Raw genomic sequence first — 22,075 nt, forward strand, 5'->3', positions numbered from 1 at the left:
GCAATCATAAGACTGCTGGTAGCTTAGTTCTCAGTTTTCCTGGAGCAGAGCTCTCCGCTCTGCCCTTCCTGCACTTGCTATACACTGGGCTGAAGAGGGGCGAGAGCAGCTAGCGATCCGGCATCTAGGTGCAACCCTGACAATATAGTCTAGATCCTTCCAGTGCCCGGAGCGGCTCTGTGATGTCAACTGGCTTTATCGGTTTGTATCCAGGTGCAGGGATCCACTAGAGGGGAATGCCTTTCCTCCCCTGAAACATTCCTGTTATGCACCTCAGGATTGAGATGGAGAGCATTCCATCTTCATTGCTCTGGATTGGTCCAGGTGGTTTGGTTGTTAATACACCAACCTGGTAAGACCTCTAGCAGATACTTGGTGGTCCCTGCCAGACTGTCTAGATCTATTATTCCAAGGGCCAGTTTTCTATCCTGCTTCTCAATTGCTGGCTCTGATGTAATGGCTGCTGAAGCCCATGTTCTAAGGGGGCATCTGTCTAGATTCATTTTTTTTTTTCCCCTACAATGCTTGATGCTAGGAAGTCTACTTCCCGCATGAATTATCACCTGAAGGGAAATGCATACTTCACCTGGTAAATGAGTCCAGGGGCTTCCACCCCAAAACTTAACCAGTTGACAGATTATTTTCTTCCTGCAGTTGGGTCTTGACTAACCATTGGCTCCTTGTACCAGGAAAAAGATTAAGTCTTTGCACTTTTCGTTCTGTTCCAAGGTCTGTAGGCTTTACACTATATCTGCTTAAGGGAATCGAAAAAGGAGAGAGTTTGGTCAGAGGGACTTTGTGCAGGGAATCTGCCACATGGTTCCCCTGGTCTGGTTACTCGTGATTCTGTGGGGTTTGTATTTAGTCCTGTAAGCACTTTAGAAGCTGCTGTTTGAACCCATTAGAGATATTCCTATTTCTACTTCCACCCACAAGGTTGCTTTCCTTGTAGCTATTGTCCCAGCAAGGCGAGTGTCTGAGCTGGCAGTCTCATGTTGCAAAGAACCATTTTTGGTCTTGCAGGGGGACAAGTTGGGGTCATGGCATGACACGACATTGATCTCCTGTCCCTTAGCCTGGAGTATGCTCATCAAAAGGAAATTTCCTTCTATTGCCTTAATTTGGTTGAGGAGGGTTAATCTCTCTGCTAGGCACTGTTTTGTTTTTCCTCAAAAATACTTACCTGAGGTCCCTCTCTGTCCAGCGATGTCCACGAGTGTCTCGGCCACCCGAGACTCTCCCTCCTAAATGGCCGAGACACAGCCAATGCGCCATTGGCTCCCGCTGCTGTCAATAAAAGGCGGTCAGCCAATCAGGAGAGAGGGGTTGGGCCAGGGGCCCACAGCTCTGTGTTTGAATGGACACAGAGAGCTGTGATTTGGCTCAGGTGTCCCCATAGCAAGCTGCTTGCTGTGGGGGCAGGAGGGAGGGGCCAGGAGCACAGAAGAGGGACCTGAGAAGAGGCGGATCCGGAGCTGCTCTGTGCTAATCCACTGCGCAGAGTAGATAAGTATAACATGTTTTTTTTATTGGGGAAAAAAAGACTTTACAATCACTTTACACATGTAATTTTCACATAAAATGTTATTTAATCAGCATCTCAATTGACACCTTTTCCTGTTGTTCTTAAAAGGCACTTTCTGGAATTTTGTGATCACCAGTCTAAGGCCCCTTTCACACTGGGGCGGTGGGTGCGTCTGCAGTAAAGCGGCGCTATTTTTAGCGGTGCTTTACCGACAATTTTGCGGTGCTTTTCTGCCGATAGCATGACGATTTTTAACCCCCGCCAGCGGCCGAAAAAGGGTTAAAACCACCCGCAAAGTATAGCCGCGGTGCCCATTCATTTTAATGGGCAGGAGCGGTATACACATCGCTCCTTCACCGCTCCAAAGATGCTGCTAGCAGGACTTTTTTTTTATCGTCCTGCCAGCACACCGATCCAGTGTGAAAGCCCTCAGGCTCGAGTGTGAGGAGCAGTTCTTTCAGGGCGCTTTGCAGGAGGTATTTTTAGCATTATAGCGCCTGCAAAGCGCCTCAGTGTGAAAGGGCTCTTAGAACGCAGGTCCTTACTGGCAAAGCTAGCAGAAGATCCTGCGTAAAACACATGTCTGTTCATCCTTTATTCCAGTGAATGACTACACATATATGCCCTTCTTTGCGTGTTGATTTGCGTATTCATGTAAGAACTTCAGATCTGTGCTGCCCTGGATGCAGCTGTGTCCTACTTTTTTTGTATGTGGCTAAACGCAGCGCACGTTTTCACATATAAACACAGCTGTGTGTGTATGGGCTCATTAATTGCTGTAGTGCTGAGTTTAGATGTGCACAAAACTACACACACTGCGCATCTAAATGCAGTTTTCTTTTCTGCCCAAATGAATGAGTCCTAAAGCTAACAATATTTGGTGCAGTGTTTTTCAAACCATTTCCAGTCCGGGCGCCCCTAAGAATCATTTTCAGTCTCGAGTTTCCAGTCTCTCCCCATTCTAAGGCTTGGTCCCGTTTACACGTTTATTCCTGACACGCAGACAAATGCCTTGTTCTTTCCCTGCATTTCTTTGGATACGGCAGCCCATTGAAATAAATGGTCTGCACTGTATGCAGCCGCACAGATGTGAACCAAGCACGTGATCACATGTGAGGGGGGGGGGTCGAGCTGTTTTTAGCACCCCCAACTGTGTGCACTCACTGCATGTGGTTGTGGTGTAGTGATGCTGCATTTACCTGAAACAGGTGGTAAGGAGACAACATATTGACCCTTCACTGTCTGTCAAATGCCTCTGATAAGCAATCTAAGCATGGATTGCTTTTCAGGGGAGCGTCAGTCCTTGCTGCTATAACAAATAAGTTCAAGAAGTGCTGTTCTGATAGTACAGGAATAGAGGTTAGGATTAAAAGTACAGGAATAGAGGTTAGGATTAAAAGTAACACATAAACACTCCAACATATAAACAAACACACACATAAAAAAGCATTTTAAAATGAGCCGGGTACTGCGCCTGTAGAGGGAGACACAGACCACAGCACACACTCTCACTCCCTTTGATTTCACTTTGCAGCGGGCATTCGGTTTGCCGAAATACAGTCTGGCTCATGAGTTCGGTCTCATCCAACAGCTTTTTTCTACCAGGATGCTGCAGCACCCCTGTTGAGAGAGGTTTCTATAGAGGACTGATAATCTGTGTGGTATCTCTGATTTGATTCCTGCATTTTTATTGTCCTTACTGCCGTTGGAATTGGACATATAGTAGTGGGGGGGGGGGGGGGAACGACCTACAGAGGAGCCTAATAAAGCTGAACAATGTTATGCAACTTTGCGAATCAGTCTAATTGGTGACTGCAGTAGTAACCCATCCCTTATCATAAGGCTGGGAGTTCAGTCATATTGAGCCCCAAACCATTATACAGTTTGCATACCCTGGCAGAAATTGTGACATTTTGGCATTGATATTTAAAATATGACTGATCATGCCAAAAAACTTTCTTTATATTTAAAGATGGTGATCATATGAAGCCATTTATTATCACATGGTTTTTTTGGCTCCTTTTTAAATCATAACATAAATTGCCCAAATGGCTCTGATCAAATGTATACATACCCTGGAATGTTTGGTCTTGGTACAGACACAGAAGGTGACGCACACAGGTTAAAATGGCAATCAAAGGTTTATTTCCCTCATCTGTGGCTCTTTAACCGTTCCAGCTCTGGAATGTTTACCCCCCTTCATGACCAGGCCATTTTTTTGTGATGCGGCACGGCAGTACTTTAACTGACAATTGCGCAGTCGTACATTGTTGTACCCAAGTAAAGTTTTATGCCCTTTTGTCCCTACAAATAGAGCTTTCTTGTGGTGGAAGTTGATCACTTTTGTGTTTTTTTGCGCTATAAACAGACAATTTTGCAAAAAAAAATTTTTTCAATTTAGGCCAATGTATATTGATTGGTTTGCGCAAAAGTTATAGCGTCTATAAACTTTAGGATATTTTTATGATTTTTTTTTTTAATTTACTATTAATGGCAGAGAACAGCGACTTATAGCAGTACTGCGATATTGCGGCAGATTAATCGGACACTTTTTTTGGGAACCAGTGACAGTAATACAATGATCAGTGCTAAAAACAAATGCACTGGCAGGGAAGGAATTATCATCAGGGATGATCAAAGGGTTAAATGGGGGGGGGGGAGTGCTTGTACTGATTTACCTTGTCGCAGAAGGGCAATCTGCCTTGTTTAAATAGGCAGGTCGCCGTTCTGCCTTGTCTCGATCTATCAACGGGTCCTGGCAGACATCACGTCCGCCGGACCCGCTCATTGTCTCCTGCTGTGTCCAATCACTCGCAGGAGCGAGTTGCCTGCAGCGTGTGTGCGCGCCCCAGAAGTGCAGAATCGCGTACCTGTACAGTGCAGTAAATGTAAGCGGGGCAGTCGGCAAGAGGTTAAATTACAATAATATCTGTGTATAAATAGTCAATGAGTTTGTTATGTGGATGCACTGAGAATGCTGGCTACTGAGCCATGGGGAGCAGAATTTTTTTTTGAAAAAGACCTGCGTAAAAAGGTAATGGAAGTTTATAAAGATGGAAAAGGATATAAAAAGATATCCAAAGCCTTGAATATGGCAGTCAGTACTGTTCAATCACTTATTAGGAAGTGGAAATGTTGGGGATCTCTTGATGCTAAGCCAAGACCAAGGTAGACCAAGAAAGATTGCAGCCGCAACTGGCGGAAGAATTGTTTGGGATGCAAAGAAAAAAACAGGTAACCTCAGGAGAAATAAAGGCTGCTCTGGAAAAATGCAGTGTGGTTTTCAAGGAGCACAATACGATGATACTCAAAAAAGAGCTGCATGGTTGAGTTACTAGACAGAAGCCTTTTACTGCGCCAGTGCCACAAATAAGCGCAGTTACAATAAGCCTGACAACACCTTGACATGCCTCCGCAGGCTTTTTTATGGCATTGGCGCAGTACAGGCTTCTTTCTGGCAACTCAACCATGCAGCTCTTTTTTGAGTATCATCATATTGTGCTCCTTAAACACACCATCTTTTTTTTAGAGCAGCCTGTATTTCTTTTGAGGTTACATGTGGGTTTTTCTTTGTATCCTGAACAATTCTTCTGGCAGTTGTGGCTGCAATCTTTCTTGGTCTACCTGACCTTGGTTTGATATCGAGAGATCCCCAAATGTTACACTTCAGTGATTGAACAGTACTTACTGACAAATGTAAGGGTTTGAATATCTTTTTATGTCCTTTTCCAGCTTTATAAAGTTTCATTACCTTGTTACGCAGGTCTTGGACAAATTTTTTTCTGTAGCCTATGGTTCCATATATAGCCTTATCAGTGCATGGACATGAGAGCTACAAACTCATTGACTATTTATACACTGCAATTTTTTAAAGCCACAGATGTGGGAAATTTAACTTTTTAATTGCCATTTTAACCTGTGTGTGTCACCTTCTTTGTCTGTACCAATGCCAAAGATTCCAGGGTATGTTAACATATGATCAGGGCCATTTGGGTGATTTCTGTTGTTGCGATTTAACCACTTGCTTACTGGGCACATATACCCCCTTCCTGCCCAGGCGAAATTTCAGCTTTCGGCACTTTCATGCTTTGAATGACAATTGCGCGGTCGTGCGACGTGGCTGCTAAACAAAATTGACGTCCTTTTTTTCCCCACAAATAGAGATTTCTTTTGGTGGTATTTGATCACCTGTGTGTTTTTCATTTTTTGTGCTATAAACAAAAATAGAGCGACAATTTTGAAAAAAACACAGTATTTTTTAGTTTTTGCTATAACAAATATCCCATTTAAAAAATGTTTTCAGTTTAGTCTGATATGTATTCTACATATTTTTGGTAAAAAAAAAATCGCAATAAGCGTATAGTGATTGGTTTGCGCAAACGTTATAACGCCTACAAAATAGGGGATAGAATTATTAATTTTTTTTATTATTATTATTTTTACTAGTAATGGGGATCTGCGATTTTTGTCACGACTGCGATTTTACGGCGGACACATGGGACATTTTTGGGACACTTTTGGCACATTTTTGGGACATTCACATTTATACAGCGAACAGTGCTATAAAAATGCACTGGTTACTGTATAGGGAACTGGCAGGGAAGGGGTTAACACTAGGGGGGCATCAAGGGGTTAAATATGTACCCTGGGAGTGATTCTTACTGTGAGGGGAGGGGGACTGACTGGGGGAGGTGACTGATCATTGTCCCTATGTACAAGAGACACACCATCGTTCTCCTCTCCCTGACAGGACGTGGAGCTCTGTGTTTACACACAGAGCTCCACGTCCCTGGCTCTGTGACTGCCGATCGTGGGTGCCTGGCGGACATCGCGGCCTCCAGGCACACGCATCGGCACCTGTGTGACGCGGCGGGAACACACGCGCCCCCAGTGACGCACGGCAGTAGGCCGTATATAGACGGCCTCCCGGGAAATCAGAGCCACCTTGCGGCCATAAATAGTCGGCCGCAGGGTGGGAAGTGGTTAAAAAGGAGCCAGACAACTATGTAATAGTAAACGGCTTCATATGTTCACTATCCTTTAAATTCGTTTTTGGCATGATCAGTCATATTTTCAACATTCATGCCAAAATTTCACGATTTCTGCCAGGCTATGCAAACTTTTGAGCACAACTGTATTTACTTTTAGGCCCTGTTCCCATATAGTGCAGTGAGCAGAATTTTTCTGTGATGCAAGAACAGCTGAAAGGGGTATTGCACCGCTGGCACACTGCTGCTATGGTTTAGTGTGCGGTTGTTGTATAAATTATTAATTATATCTTAATGTTTTTAGAGCCACATGCTTATTTCCTGTTGTCATTTGTGATATGCAGCTTTTAAATTGAACCCATTTTGGGTTAAATAAACGCAGGTCTGGTAAATTGGTATCTGGCTAGGTGTTATCTAGTCACCTAGATGATGATGATAGAGTCGTAAAGACCTGTAAAACAAAAAAATGCGTAAGCATACAGCATAGCAGAAAGTGTACAGGAAATTAAAAAATGTAAATAAAATTTATTTCTCCTGTTCATCCATTTACATTCTGTATTAATGTGCTTTTGGTATGTATTTGATTGGTACATTTTACTTTATTTCTTGACAGCATATGTTGAACTACTATATAAATGCTTTAAAAATAACCATTTGTGTCCTTGTGTTTGCAGGTTCTGTACGGTGCTGGAATACTGTGAAGGAAATGATCTGGACTTCTATCTGAAACAACACAAATTGATGTCTGAAAAAGAAGCCAGGTCTATTGTAATGCAAATAGTCAATGCACTACGTTATCTCAATGAGATCAAGCCGCCCATCATTCATTATGATCTAAAGCCAGGTGAGAACAATAAGGGGGGTGTGTGTTGACCGGTGTTGTAATTGCATTATTAAAGGGTATGTAAAGTAAATTTGTATTTTTTTAAAATAACAAACATGTTATACTTACCTCCACTGTGCAGCTCGTTCTGCACAGAGTGGCCCTGAACCTGGTCTTCTGGGGTCCCTCTGCGGCTGTCTCGGCTCCCCCTCGCAAGAACTCATCACCTTCATGCGAGCTTGCGTGGTGATGAGTTGTTACATGCGCGCTCCTGTGATACAGCCGGCGGCCATAGCTGCTCACTGTATCACTCGCCCCCGGCGCGCCTTGTTATTGGATACGGCCAATGGCTGCGCTGCTTTCAATCAACCAATGAATGACCCGAGAAACCTGCACGTCCACGTCGCGCAGGACTTTCGAAGTGTCAGGTAAGTAAACGGGGCCTCAGGGGGGGGGGGCAGTATTCCTCGGATGTTTTTTCACCTTAATGCATAGAATGCATTAACTACTTGCCGACCGCCCACCGCCGTTATACGTCATCACTTTAGAGATGAATATCTCGGTAACGGTAGCAGCTGCTGCCACAATCGAGATATTCATCTCTTCTGTGGGCGGCCGTGTTAACGATAATGGCGGTCTCCGCGGCGAATCCGCCGCGAGATCGCCGTTATCGGTGGCGGGAGAGGGGCCCCCCCCCTCCCGCCGCTGTTCCGCGCCCTCCGCCGCTTACCGGAGCCGTCGGTAGCGGCGGAGGAGATCGCGACCATCCGGCAGCTGAGCGGGGACGAGACTGAAGGAAAAATCTCCTTCGCCCGTCCCCATAGCTCCGCTGGGCGGAAGTGACGTCAAACCGTCAGTCCCGCCCAGCGTCTTAAAGAAACATTTTTTTTTTTGTCATTTGAAAAAATGACATTTCCAAATTTTTTATTTTTTTTTTGCATTTAAGCCTAAATATGAGATCTGAGGTCTTTTTGACCCCAGATCCCATATTTAAGAGGACCTGTCATGCTTTTTTCTATTACAAGGGATGTTTACATTCCTTGTAATAGGAATAAAAGTGATAATTTTTTTTTTTTTTTTTTTTTCAGTGTTAAAAATTGTAAAATAAATAAAAATAAATGCGAAAAGCAAAAAAAACATTTTTTAAAGCGCCCCGTCCCGACGAGCTCGCGCGTAGAAGCGAACGTATACGCGAGTAGCGCCGACATATGAAAACGGTATTCAAACCACACAAGTGAGGTATCGCCGCGATTGTTAGAGCGAGAGCATTAATTTTAGCCCTAGGCCTACTCTGTAACTCAAAAAATGCAACCTGTAGAATTTTTTAAACGTCGCCTATCAAGATTTTTAAGGGTAAAAGTTTGACGCCATGCCACGAGCGGGCGAAATTTTTAAGCGTGACATGTTGGGTATCATTTTACTCGGCGTAACATTATCTTTCACAATATATAAAAAAATTGGGCCAAATTTATTGTTGTCTTATTTTTTCATTTAAAAAAGTGAATTTTTTCCAAAAAAAGTGCGCTTGTAAGACCGCTGCGCAAATACGGTGTGACAAAAAGTATTGCAATGACTTCCATTTTATTCTCTAGGGTGTTAGAAAAAAAAAATATATAATGTTTGGGGGTTTTAAGTAATTTTCTAGCAAAAAAAAATGGTTTTGTCTCGTAAACACCGACTCTGAAAAACAGGCCCGGGGCTAAAGTGGTTAAGGTGAAAAAACTTTTACCTTTACAACCCCTTTAAATCTTCTATTCATTGCCAGTTGTTCCGTAAACTGGCAAACTTTTAAAGTGAGCTCTGTTAACCTAATTTTTGTGTCTGTACAGAGGATAACAAGAGATCCACAGTGAGATGTGGCTGGTGCTGCCATTCTTCTACCCCCTACTGACATTTTGTGTCTTTTGGCGTGTTGCACTTTATCCTTAAAGTGATTGTAAATGTTAGTTTAACAACTTCTAGCCCAAGGACGTCATATGACGTCTTTGACTGAAAAAAAGAACAATTGTTATACTTGCCTGCCCTGTGCAAGGGTTTTGCCCTGATCCTCCTTTTCTGGGGTCCCCCCGGCGGCGCTCCTGGCTCCTCCTCCGCATCGAGTGCCCGCACGTAGAGCCGCTTTCCTTTGAGGCACTCGTGCGGGCGCGTGCTCCCAGGTCCTGCTACTGCGTCCATTGACACAGACAGCAGGACTCTGCCCCAGCCCCGCCTCCTGTGTCACTGGATTTGATTGAAAGCACTGGGAGCCAATGGCTCCTGCTGTTATCAGTCTATCCTATGAGGACCCGAGACAGCGACGAGCTACTGGGCTCATGTTTGTCACTGGAAAGTTCAGGTTCAGGTAAGTAACAGGGGGGCTCTGTGAGGCTGCTGCACCACAAAAGGTCTTTCACCTTAATGCATAGAATGCATTAAGATGAAAAACCTTTGAGACTTTCCAACTCCTTTAAGCCTAGTACACATGGGATGAATGTCCGGCGGCATTAGCCGGTTCAATAGCAACCGGCCAACATTTGGCCTGTGTGTACTGGAGTCGGTCTGACAGAAGCTGGCTTACGTCGAAAGTGCAAGACTGAAAAAGATCTGCCGATCGGCTCCTGATCAGCGCGCTAAGCCAATGGCTGAAACCACTGACCGGAGTGTTTTGGCGGGGGGGCTGTCCCCATCAGAACACAATAGCACAGCAGGGGAGATCGCTGTACGAACATTGGATTGTTAGTACAACAACTCCAACCTCAGCTGTAATTTATTTTATTTTTTTTCTTTCAGCCCTGCTGGGTTGAACAAAAAAAACGACTAAAACGAAAAGTGTGTGTGTGTACAAAGCTTTAGACATTAGACAATGCTCACTTTTGGCTGATTTTGCAGTCATTGTGGTGTTTTATCCTTCCAAATATACAGTACATGCATCTACAATTATTCCAAATAAAGTAGGAAATAAATGCCTCCAGGTATGGAAGATGAGCATGTATATTATTTGAAACAGTTCTCTTAAGCAGTTCTCTTAAGCATGTGAAAATTCTCTCCCAGGTAATATTCTTCTTGTCGATGGTACAGCATGTGGTGAGATTAAAATCACAGACTTTGGGTTGTCTAAAATAATGGATGATGACAGCTATGGTGTGGATGGAATGGACCTGACCTCACAAGGAGCTGGAACATACTGGTGAGTTCACTGTTCTTTAGCACCAAATGTTGGTTCTCTAACGTGCATTAAAGTGGTTGTTAAGCCACCATATTATATGTATACCATCGCATCTGTTATATAATACTGTCCCAGTGCCTGTGCTGTATAAAAGAAAATGCTGATTTGTACCTTATAGTGTCTCCCGGGGGTCATGTGATGACTCGGATCTCTCTGAGAGAGGAGGAGGAAGAGGAACAGAGCCGAGAAGTCGCGTGAGCGCCGGGAGACGCTCTATCATAAGATGCAGATCAGCATTTTTTTTTTTCATACAGCACAGGCACTGGGACACAACATTATATAGCAGGATGGTATACAGATGATATCTTTTTTTTTTTTTTTTTTTTTAAAGAAGCAGGAGGGGGGGCGGGCAGTGTCTGGAACTGAAAGGGGGAGGAGGGAGAGGATGGGGGAGAGCAGAGAGGAGACAAAGCGGATGACTGAGGTACTTAAAGTGCCCACGGTGTCAGGGCTCGGCCATCATAAACTGTGGTCCGTTTACAGGGAGGAGGGCAGAACCAGGCAGGATCAGCCAGGTATTTTAGGTTATACAAGGGGCCAAATTACACAGCACAAGCACTGTGCTGTATAACATGCTTTACCACTTCCCGCCCGGCCTATAGCAGAATGACGGCCGGGCGGTGGTCATATGGTGGTCATATGGCGTGCAGCAGGATAACATGCCGGCGTTCTCCCAGAGGGGCGCGCGGTGATCAGTGGTGCAGTGTGTCACTCTGACACACTGCATCTCTGATCGTGGCAAGGAGCCTCCGTCAGACCAATCAGAGTGAACAAGGAAGTGCCGGTAAATGACTTTTCTTGGTTCGCACTGACAGGGTGAGCTGATTGGCGGCTTTCCCTGTGTAAGGGGGGGTCTGTGCTGATAATACGCACATTGATTATCAGCACAGCCCCATCAGCTGCCAGTCAGTGCCCCATCAGGAACACCTGTCAGTGCCAATCGGTAACACCTGTCAGTACATCATCATCAGTGCTGCCCATCCGTGCCATCTATTAGTGTCCATCAGTAGTGCCCATCAGTGATGCATATCAGTGGTGCCCATCAGTGCTGCATATCAGTGTTGCCTATCAATGCCCAACAGTGAAGGAGAAAACAAAATGTTATAACCGAAACAAAGAAAAACTTTATTTTTTCAAAATAATTTAGTTTAGCAAAAAATAAAAACCCCAGTGGTGATTAAATACCACCAAAATAAAACTCTATTTGTGGGAAGATAATGATAGAAATTTAGTACAGTGTAGCATGACCTCGCAATTGTCATTCAAAGTGTGACGGCGCTGAAAGCTGAAAATTGTCCTGAGCAGGAAGGGGCGAAAGTGTGTGGTATTGAAGTGATTAAGAGAACAGGATTTTTTTATTTATTTTTTTGGGTAACAAACACCTCAGTTCACATTTGAATGCGGTACGGGAAATCCACGATCCGTGTGTTTCCTGCATCGCATTCAAATCGCACTGCTCTTGCGATCTGCAGCGGGGGTCAGTGCAATCTTAAAGGCCCCCCAAAATGCAGTACATTTGCCTGCACCAGATTCCGCGGTACAAAACAACCTGGTTGCAGTGCGTTCCCAGAATTGCTACATGCAGGACTTTGATGTGGATGCGGTGCAATTTGAGTCTATTCGAAAATGAATGGCTCATATTGCACCGCACTGAATCGCATGTGAATTGTACAGGAATGCAGTTCAGTTCCTGAGTGTGAACCTAGGCTGAATATTCTTGAGTAGCATGCTTAATGCTGTTTTGTTTTATGCTTGTATTACTAATGTTGTTCTGAAATCTTACAGGTACCTTCCCCCAGAATGCTTTGTAGTGGGCAAAGAGCCACCAAAGATTTCCAATAAAGTAGATGTGTGGTCAGTAGGAGTCATCTTTTTTCAGTGTCTCTATGGTAGGAAGGTAAGGACCGTTGGTTAGGCGTATTTTTGCTAATATATTCTCAGGAAGTAAAATGCTTAAGTTTATCCCTTCTTGTTTTTTTCAGCCATTTGGCCACAATCAGTCACAACAAGACATATTACAAGAAAATACCATACTGAAAGCTACAGATGTTCAGTTTCCTGTGAAGCCTGTTTCAAGCAATGAAGCCAAGGTAAAATATATCAAATTAAATCTTCTAGACAAGTATTACTCCTAATCGTACAGGACACAGGAACTTATTCTTAGACCCTGGGTTTCATGCTGTTAAAGTGCAAGTCCACCCTAACACTTAAAGTGGAGGTTCACCCTTTAATGAAAAAAAAGGTGAAAATCGTGATAACGAGGTATGTGCTGAGAAAAAAAAAAAAACACCGGCATTCTGTCGGTAGGATGGCTCGACTCCATGTGATGTCTGAATTTTTTTTGAGGGTGAACCTCCACTTTAAATTCTCACCCTGCAATCATTGATGTGAGCCAAGTTCAGCCTTATGCCTCAAAATTAAAAAAATCCCAGTTTTTCTTCCTTTATTTTGCGGTATCCAGTGCCATCACATGACTTAAATTCTACTTCCTTTTGAGTCTAAAAGCAGCCAGTGGGTGTGGTTACTGAAAGCTAGTGACATCACTTCCAGGGAGGGACACTGTTCCTGTGTAGCCAGTGGGCGTATACAGGATGTGAGGAGCTGGTCATAGTTTCTGGAAGTGCTCTGGGGTCTTGGCTTACAGTCTACAATAATCATACTACAGGCAACCTACGAAGGCCTCTTTCACACTGGGGCATTTTTCGAACGTTATTCAAGCTTTTTTCGAGCGAAGCCTCATCTGCAATCCCAATGTGCTGGTAAAGCACTGCTAAGACCCTAACGTTTTAGGGCGTTTTTGCTGTGCCTCATTGTGAAAGGGTAAGACGTTTTTACAGCGCCTTCAATTCATTTCAATGGAGAGGGGCGTTTTTGGAGCGTTTTTTTCTGCGCCCAAAAGCTGCTCCAAAGATGCTGCTTGCAGAACTCAGTGTGAAAGGGTCCATTCAGATGCATGGAGAGTGTTTTATGAGCGTTTTAATAGCGCTATTTTTAACACTAAAACGCTGTAAAAATGCTTCAGTGTGAAAGGGGTCTAAGGCTGTCTTTGCACTAGTATGACTAGGCACAGCCCATTGATTTCAATGGCACCGTTCCAATCTATGCAACTTTAAAAGGGTACCTGCAATGCTTTGATTCGATTGCTTTATTGCCTTCTGACTTGCTAGCAGTTTACAGATCAGGTTACCCTCGATGTCCTAAGTTTTAAAATTTAAAAAATAAGCTGCACTCCTAAATAACACATGAACCAAATAAATGTGAACACATACAGTGATTGAAAATAAAAAAGGATAAAGAAAAAACAAAAACAGATGAAACGCAACAGATGTCCCAGGCTGTGATACATGTGACAAAATATAAAAGTCCTCCAATAGCAAATGTGAATGGATTATGAAATCTTCATAAAGGACGGACCAATGACCAGTTTCAATGAGAATCCGGTGACTTATTTGTATATATAAAGGGAATCCCCCACCATATAAAGTGCACGCTTACCAGGGCCTTTTCCTCAGTGGGCTGCAGATGTCCAGTCTGGTCCTGAAATGTAGCAACCCGTTTGGTTAGGAACGTGTTTTGACACTGTGGTTCATGGACCAATACACGTTTCAATCAGCAATGAGTAGTAGTGGCTTGTACACGCCGCCATGCCAGCCTCCTCCCACCTGGACCCTGAACATGACCATGAACATGTGGGCAAGATATCCCTGTACCTTTTGCATACCAGTTCCTGTCTTTAAGAAAGGACAAAGTGCGCAAAACTGAGTGCAGTAAGCCCAAATTTAATAGCTGAAATAAAATAAATATACATATACAAAATGCCTACTCACAAACAAGAAGTAGATGGTAGGCAAAAAGACCAGAATGGGGAGACGTAGGCGATCAACAAGTGGATATGTGCCTGGAATCCTGCAGTGGTCTTGACTGGCGGGCATCCAGAGTGTAGACTGTAGCAGATCGTTGGAGATCGGTGTCGGGGGACAGGAACACCGGAGAGCCACAGAGGATGCGGCGTGCGCTTCACCGTGGAGCGCAGCGTGCCGTCGTCGCGCCGGAAGTGACGTGCAGGTCTTTGGCCGGCACGGACCTGCACGTCACTTCCGGCGCGACGACGGCACGCTGCGCTCCACGGTGAAGCGCACGCCGCATCCTCTGTGGCTCTCCGGTGTTCCTGTCCCCCGACACCGATCTCCAACGATCTGCTACAGTCTACACTCTGGATGCCCGCCAGTTAAGACCACTGCAGGATTCCAGGCACATATCCACTTGTTGATCGCCTACGTCTCCCCATTCTGGTCTTTTTGCCTACCATCTACTTCTTGTTTGTGAGTAGGCATTTTGTATATGTATATTTATTTTATTTCAGCTATTAAATTTGGGCTTACTGCACTCAGATTGGCGCACTTTGTCCTTTCTTTTTGATCTTTTCAGAGCAATGCTTCTGCTTTAAGGTGCTGCCGCTAAGTGTTCTCCACAGCCACTTGTACTACATTCTATTGATCCAGGACTTTCATGGACATTTTTATTATTGGACTTTAGTATTAGAATTTTATATACCTCAGTTTATTTTCTGGTTGCTCTGCTGGATCGTGCGCCACATATCCGTTTTTTTGCAGTTCCTGTCTTTGCATGTCTTGTTAGATTTGTTGGTTTACATCAGGGATATGCAATTAGCGGACCTCCAGCTGTTGCCAAACTACAAGTCCCATGAGGCATAGCGAGACTCTGACAGCATCAAGCATGACACCCAGAGGCAGAGGCATGACGGGACTTGTAGTTTGGCAACAGCTGGAGGTCCGCTAATTGCATATCCCTGGTTTACATTATGTTACATAGGCGTGTGCACAGGGTGTACCAGGTTTGCCCAGGCACACCCTAATCACCCTGTGCATCACAGATTCCCTCTGCCCTGGTTCCCCCCCGCAGCACTTCTGGCTTCCCTACTCTCCTCTCCCTACAGGTCTTTGGTGGATTACAGGCATGTAGGAGTTGGGAGCACATGGGCGACAATTCCAATGCAGGCCTTGGGCAAACTCCCAAATCCCCTTAGGTTAATAGTAATTCACTTGTTCTGGGGTTAGGTCATACATTGACACCACTCTGTCCTGATTTGAGCTCCCGGACATATACACATCCTGTCTGACTCCAGCAGAATTTTCTGCCACTATATCTGATTTATTCCAAAGGCTATCGCCACTTCTGGACGCTGATGCTTCTACTGACCAGAAACAGTCTTGTGCCTCTTCTCCCCCTGACCATGCTAATGGGTACTACTAACCTAAACTGCCTGCCGCACTTACATATGCAGAAGGCAAAGGGAAAGCTGATATTTTAACAGAGGCTACTACAGAATTTAGTGAAGTTAATTCTTCACCTTCTTGCCTTATGCTGACTATAGTGAATTATTTGATTGAGGCAGTGGGGGAGATTTACTAAAACCGGTGCTCACAGAAACTGGTGCAGCTGTGAATGGTAACCAATCGGCTTCTAGGTTTTATTGTTAAAGCCTAATTGAACAAGCTGAAGTTAGAAGCGGATTGGTTACTATGCACAGCTGCACCAGATTCTGTGTGCACCAGTTTTAGTGATTCTCCCCCAGTGTGTACTAGTCTCTGGATAGATACACCTAGTTCTGCTCAGCCTCCACATAACCAAATAGGCCAAAAAAATAGGCTTCTTGGATACTGCCTTCTTTTTTGTGCTTAACTCCAAGAAGTTATTTACCCTTCCTGACAGTTTTACTGCCTTTTAGACTCCTTTCAGACCCCTTTCACACTGAGGGCGTTTTTCAGGTGCTATAGCGTTAAAAACAGCGCCTGCAAAGCGCACTAAAAAGCTGCTCCATTCACAACACTGTGAAAGTCTGAGGGCTTTTACACTGGAGCAGTGCGCTGGCAGGGCGGCAGATAAAGTCCTGCCAGCAGCTTCTTTGGAGTGCATTAGGAGCATTGAACTCACTGCTCCTAATGCGCTCCTGCCCATTGAAATCAATGGGCTGCGCCGGCAAAACGCTGCTGTAGCGGCGGTTTGCGAGCGGTATTAACCCTTTTTCGGCCTCTAGCGGGGGTTAAAAGCGCCCCGCTAGCGGCCGAAATGTGCTGAAAATTCGACGGTAAAGCGCCACTAAAAATAGCGGCGTTTTACCACCGACACTCGGGCGGCACGGTGTGAAAAGGGTCTTAACCTATGGCGGAGGAATTTTAAAAGAAATGGACAGCTTGTGGATGTTGTGCTCCGCCTCCAGGGGAACATGTATATCTCTCCCTTCATACAATCTAACATATGGGATAGTTGGCACCTATTTAAAGCGGTAGTTCACCCTCACTGACTTGATTTTACCATCGAGACAGGCATTGTAGCGCGAGCTACAGTATGCCTGTCCCGATTTTTTTAACCCCGGACTCACCTTGTAATCGTACATTGTAGATTTCGGCTCCCGCGGGGAATGGGCGTGCCTATGGAGAGGGAGGATGATTGACGGCCGGCCCTGGCACGTCACTCTCCCCGAAGACAGCCGGAGTAGGTCTCGGCTCTTCACGGCGCCTGCGCACAGGCTATGCGCAGGCGCCGTGAAGAGCCAAGCCTATTTCGGCTATTTCCGGAGAAGCGTGACGCGCCAGAGCCGGCCGTCAATCATCCTCCGTCTCCATAGGCACGCCCATTCCCCGGTATCTTCGATGTACGATTACAAGGTGAGTACGGGGGTAAAAAAATCGGGACAGGCATACTGTAGCTCGCGCTACAATGCCTGATTTTATGGTAAAAGAAAAAAAAAATTTTTTTTTTCGTTGATAGGGTGAACCCCCGCTTTAATGATAGGACAAGTTCATGGCAAAAAAAATTCTATTTCTTATCACACAACTTCCATGGCATGGAATCGCTAAACACATAGCCCTGGGTTCTGTGCAGGTCTTGATTAGTCCTGGTGAATCTTTTTTGGCTTCTGCAATTCTTGTACACACTCTTGCAAAGTTGCTACTCTTTGTCTCCTGTTCCGACCTTCTGTATCCCTCTGAGACATTATTAGGCGCACTGCATAAGCAGAGCTCTTCCTTTCAAATCCTGGAACGTAACCCCAGTATAAGATTTCCTTATGAAAACGGCCTCATTCTCCTTGTGGACCCTAGCAAATTCCTAAATCAACTTATGGATGGCATCAGAATGATCATCTTTGCACTGCCAAGTCTTCCTAAATCCTTTACAGGGCTGTCCCTCTATGGGCTCCTCCCCTCTCTCCCACCCAGCTGGGTGGACGACTTGTCCTGCTGGGGCTTGTTCTATCTCCTGCCTGCCAGCCCGTGACAACAGGCAGGGGATCTTCTCCCCACTCCCGCTGTCACAATTTAAAAAAGAGTGACCGTGCAGGGCCACTGTGAATAAATACAAGTACTTATAGTTCACAATGAGCTGTGCGTGTGCTACTGAGCGCTCTTAGTCCATTGATTCTTCCTGCCACTCAACTGTCTGCCTGTATGAGATACAGGCAAAAAGCTCACTGAGTGTCTGCAGGAACCTGGCATTGCACCCGCAATCTGCTGATCTAAATCAGAGCAGATCTAGTATTTTTTGCTTTGCAGTGTCTAATATTCCGTTTCATGTAATATATTAGATTTCTGATATTATCTTTGTGTATGGCCAGTGGGAGAGGGTATGCATAGTGTGCCAATCTTGCAGTGCAGTTTTGTAAATTTAGATTTTTAGGCATCTGAGGAAGGAGTTTGGTATCTTCTGTTGTGCAGACAGGTGGCATGGAATGCCACAAAATTGCAACAGCACATAGTGGTGTCGGCATCCTGATTGTGCTTTGTGGCAGGGGTGTGTGAATCACAAGAGTGGCTAAAAATATTGCAGGTGTTTTGGCAGGTAAAACTGTGTGTGTGTATATAAATGTACTTCATCTCCCTGAAATTCTGTTTTAAACATTGTGTTTTCCTTTCCTTGTAGGCATTTATTAGGCGGTGTTTAGCTTACCGCAAAGAGGACAGATTTGATGTTCACCAGCTGGCGAATGATGCCTATCTTCTCCCACATATGAGGAGATCCAACTCTTCAGGAAACCTGCACATGTCAGGGCTAGTGGCCTCTCCCATCACACCTACGTCAAGCATCATTTCATACTGATACTCGGATCTCGGCTGGCATGAATCCTCCTACACTAGCTTTCAGGTGCAAGTTTTAGTTTGAAGCCGAAGCAAAGATTTTGAGGATTTTTATTTTATTTTCCCCATGACAAAGGATATGTTTGAAGACATTTGTGTGTTTTGGGGGATGTATCTTCTTAGTGTTATTTGTATGATGAGCGAAGACAAGACTGTGAAGACCTCTATCCTCTGACTGTAATGTTTGACCTTGGCCTCGGTGTGCTATAAAGCCATTTTCAAGCTACTGGGAATAACCTGGACTCCTGTCTCCTGATCCCTCGTAATATTATAGGTTAGGGGCCTACGTCAAGACGCACGTGAGCTTGAGTTCGAAAACCAGGTTTGATTGCTGTTCAACATGGAGATTTTTTTTTTTGATTTTTGATTTTTTTTTTTTTTTTCCCGTTAGAGGGGACTTTGTAAATATTCTTTGTAATACTAAAACACAATTGGTTGATACTGGAGAGTTTTAGCAAGAAGGGTATTTTTCATTATTTACTTAAGGAAAATGAAATTTAAGATTAAAATAAAACTTGCATAAGGGAAACACTTGCTGCCCAATCTCAGACGACTGTCACTGAAAGAGAGGGGTAGTCACAATATTATTTTTATCTGTATTTTCTTTTCACTTTGGGCCACGTTTTATATCCAGCTTCTGAAGGGAAATGTGAAGGTGTTTCCTATAGCTACTAAGTTCGATCGGGTACTTGTTTCTAATGGAGTACAGAGAGAATGTGATCGGTTGCTAGAGGCTACACCTCCATGTTGCTTTCAGACACTACACACGAGGACCTGTCACTTTGTTTTATTTTCCGGTGTAAAGTTTTTTGAGTTGCACACTCGTTTTCAGGATTTTGGGTCTCTATTAATCATTCCACCTAATTGTTTGTCCCCCTTTTTTTTTATGAATCCTTGCACACATACCACATCCAGTAAGGTACCAAAAGCTCTCAAAACGTTATGAATAGTTTTCTATGCAGGATAATGAGAAATTCCCTTCTGTCGCTGGTGTATATTGTTGTACAGATGTCATTTTCAGTTATACATGTGTTTTCAGCAGCTTTTTCCCCTTGTACAAATGTTTGAAAGTATCTTTTTTCCCCCCCCCCCCTATTTTATTATTTTGTCTCCTTGATGGCGCTATCATTTGCTGCTAAAATAACTTCTCATTTTGCAAATCGATAAATTGCTTCTGAAAAAGGAGCAAATCAAACTGCTTTATGGTCCTGGACTCTTCATTAACAAGCATGTGTAACTCATCATAGACAGTACAGTGAGCCTGTTCCTGGTATCTTACATTGGCATGTTGATGACATAATAAGGAGGTTTTTGTTCAGTCATTTTACCTGTTGGGAAGCTCCTCAATGCAGGAGGCTGTCAGTGTAAAAATACTTTGAATTCCTTCTGCTGGCTTAAAATGGTGTTAGATCACAACCTACATGATTATTATTATTATTATTTTTTTTTTACTTTCTAATAATCTAGTATGCTAGAACTGATTTTTACAGACCGCTGTACTTCTTTACTGCACAACCATGAGGCGGCACTTGGCTGACAGAACCGAGAAGCTGTTTCGCCGTGTTTTAATAGCTCGACAACCTCTGCAGCATCCACTAGCATTTATAATGTTTTAAAGGCAATTGTGTAATTTTGTTCATGTTACAGAAAAAAAGAGGCTGTATTAAGGCAGATAACCATTTAATATTGTACAGTTGACTGTGGCTCTCGTTTCCAATGTTGCGATTTTCATTTTTCATTGTACATAAATATACATTAACTGTCTCTTTAAGATGCTGCTGAAATGTAGAGAATGTAGCCAAACAGTAATAAATAATGAAAATTTAAATTTAAAGTTGGTGTGTGTTTTTCTTTTTCTTTGCCTTTGTAACCATAATTGAAAGTGGAAGCATTGATATACAGACAGAGCGCTTAGTGCCTGCTCAGGGATTCATTTTGTTTTTTCTTACACTGCTTTGGGTTTATCAATCCACCCGACTCCTTATGTGGGTCATCTGGGAAAACCTTTTTGCCCATACATTAGGTAAAAAAAATCCCTGTGATAGAGGTCCTACACTTTGCTCTCAGGTGGTCTGTGTCCTCTACTTCCCTTCCATTCCAGCACTGCAACTTCCATCGGTCCTTTCAGTATTCTATACTTCAAGTAGGATCCGATCACTGTGCCCCGTGCTGGAGAGAAGGTAGGGGACCCAAGCTGCTTAAAGGGGTTGTAAAGGTAAATGTTTTCACCTTAATGCATTCTGTGCATTAAGGTGAAAAAACATCTGAGTATTAGCGGCCCCCTAGCCCCCCCCCCCCCGATTACTTACCTGACCCCTTCGAAAATCCCGCGCCATGAACGAGCAGGCTTCTCTGCCATCTTCCCGGCTCATTCGTTGGTTGATAGAAAGCAACGCAGCCATTGGCTTGCGCTGCTGTCAATCACATCCAATGACGCGGCGGGGCAGAGTGATACAGTGAGCGGCTATGGCCGCCGGCTGTATCATGGGAGCACGCCCGTAAGCACTCGACATCATGCAAGCTCGCATTAAGGTGTTGAGTCCTTGCAGGGGGGAGCCGAGACAGCTGCCAAGGGACCCCAGAAGACCAGGTTCGGGGCCACTCTGTGCAAAACGAGCTGCACACTGGAGGTAAGTATAACATGTTTGTTATTTAAAAAAAATAAAAAAAAATATATATATATTTAGTGTTCCTTTAAGCAGAGAGTGCAATCTCTCCTCTACTCAAGGAGCTGGTCTTTTAGGATTTTCTTTTTACACTAACCATATTGCTTTAGGGCAGGGGTCTCCAAACGTTCTAAGCAAGGAGCCAGTTTACTGCCCTTTAAGCTTTAGGGGCTGGACTGTGGGGAGTAGAAAATGCCCCAGAATCAGTACCCCATCATTGGTTTTAATGGGTGGATTAGTGCCCCATTGTTCATATTAATGAGAATATAAGTGCCCCATCAATGGTTTCAGTAGGGGGAATGGCCCTCAGTCATTGGGGTTAGTTGGTGGAATAGTGCCCCAAAGTACAGATAAAGGCAAGCACATCTGGACTAAAGGCCACAGTTTGGGGACCACTACTTTAGGGATAAGAGAGACATCTCAAGCATGTCTATTGCAAGGTCCTTGATGATTCTCACATACAAGAGGCCTGGTATATGTACGTCAGTACAAATTTCATTGGAGCTGCTTTCCAGTAATCAATCCGATTTAAACCTGCATCATAGGCTGAATATGATTAATGAGATGCAGCCAGCAGAGAGGGAGGAAGTTCCACGTCTTCATGGAGGAGACCCACCACCTCACATGCAGGGCTGGACTGGGACAGAAATTTGGCCCTGGACTTCATCCAGACTGGCCCACTTTGACAGGTCTCTCCCATGGCGGCCGGACA

General features: G+C 44.3%; 1 protein-coding gene across 4 annotated transcripts in view; it reads left to right on the forward strand.

The window, feature by feature from the left end:
* The window catches only part of TLK1 (tousled like kinase 1), a 351,587-nt gene extending 331,056 nt beyond the window's left edge, over positions 1-20,531 (forward strand). For all 4 annotated transcript variants that reach the window (XM_040357767.1, XM_040357768.1, XM_040357769.1 and 1 more), the window contains 5 exons: positions 7,188-7,357; positions 10,367-10,502; positions 12,327-12,438; positions 12,524-12,631; positions 18,483-20,531. In XM_040357767.1, the coding sequence (XP_040213701.1) occupies positions 7,188-7,357; positions 10,367-10,502; positions 12,327-12,438; positions 12,524-12,631; positions 18,483-18,659 (703 nt within the window). In that variant the 3' untranslated portion in view covers positions 18,660-20,531. The remainder of the gene's footprint in view (positions 1-7,187; positions 7,358-10,366; positions 10,503-12,326; positions 12,439-12,523; positions 12,632-18,482) is intronic.
* The last annotated feature ends 1,544 nt before the right edge of the window (positions 20,532-22,075 follow it).

Source organism: Rana temporaria, chromosome 6, assembly GCF_905171775.1.
Source record: "Rana temporaria chromosome 6, aRanTem1.1, whole genome shotgun sequence".
Classification (NCBI taxonomy): Eukaryota; Metazoa; Chordata; class Amphibia; order Anura; family Ranidae; genus Rana; species Rana temporaria.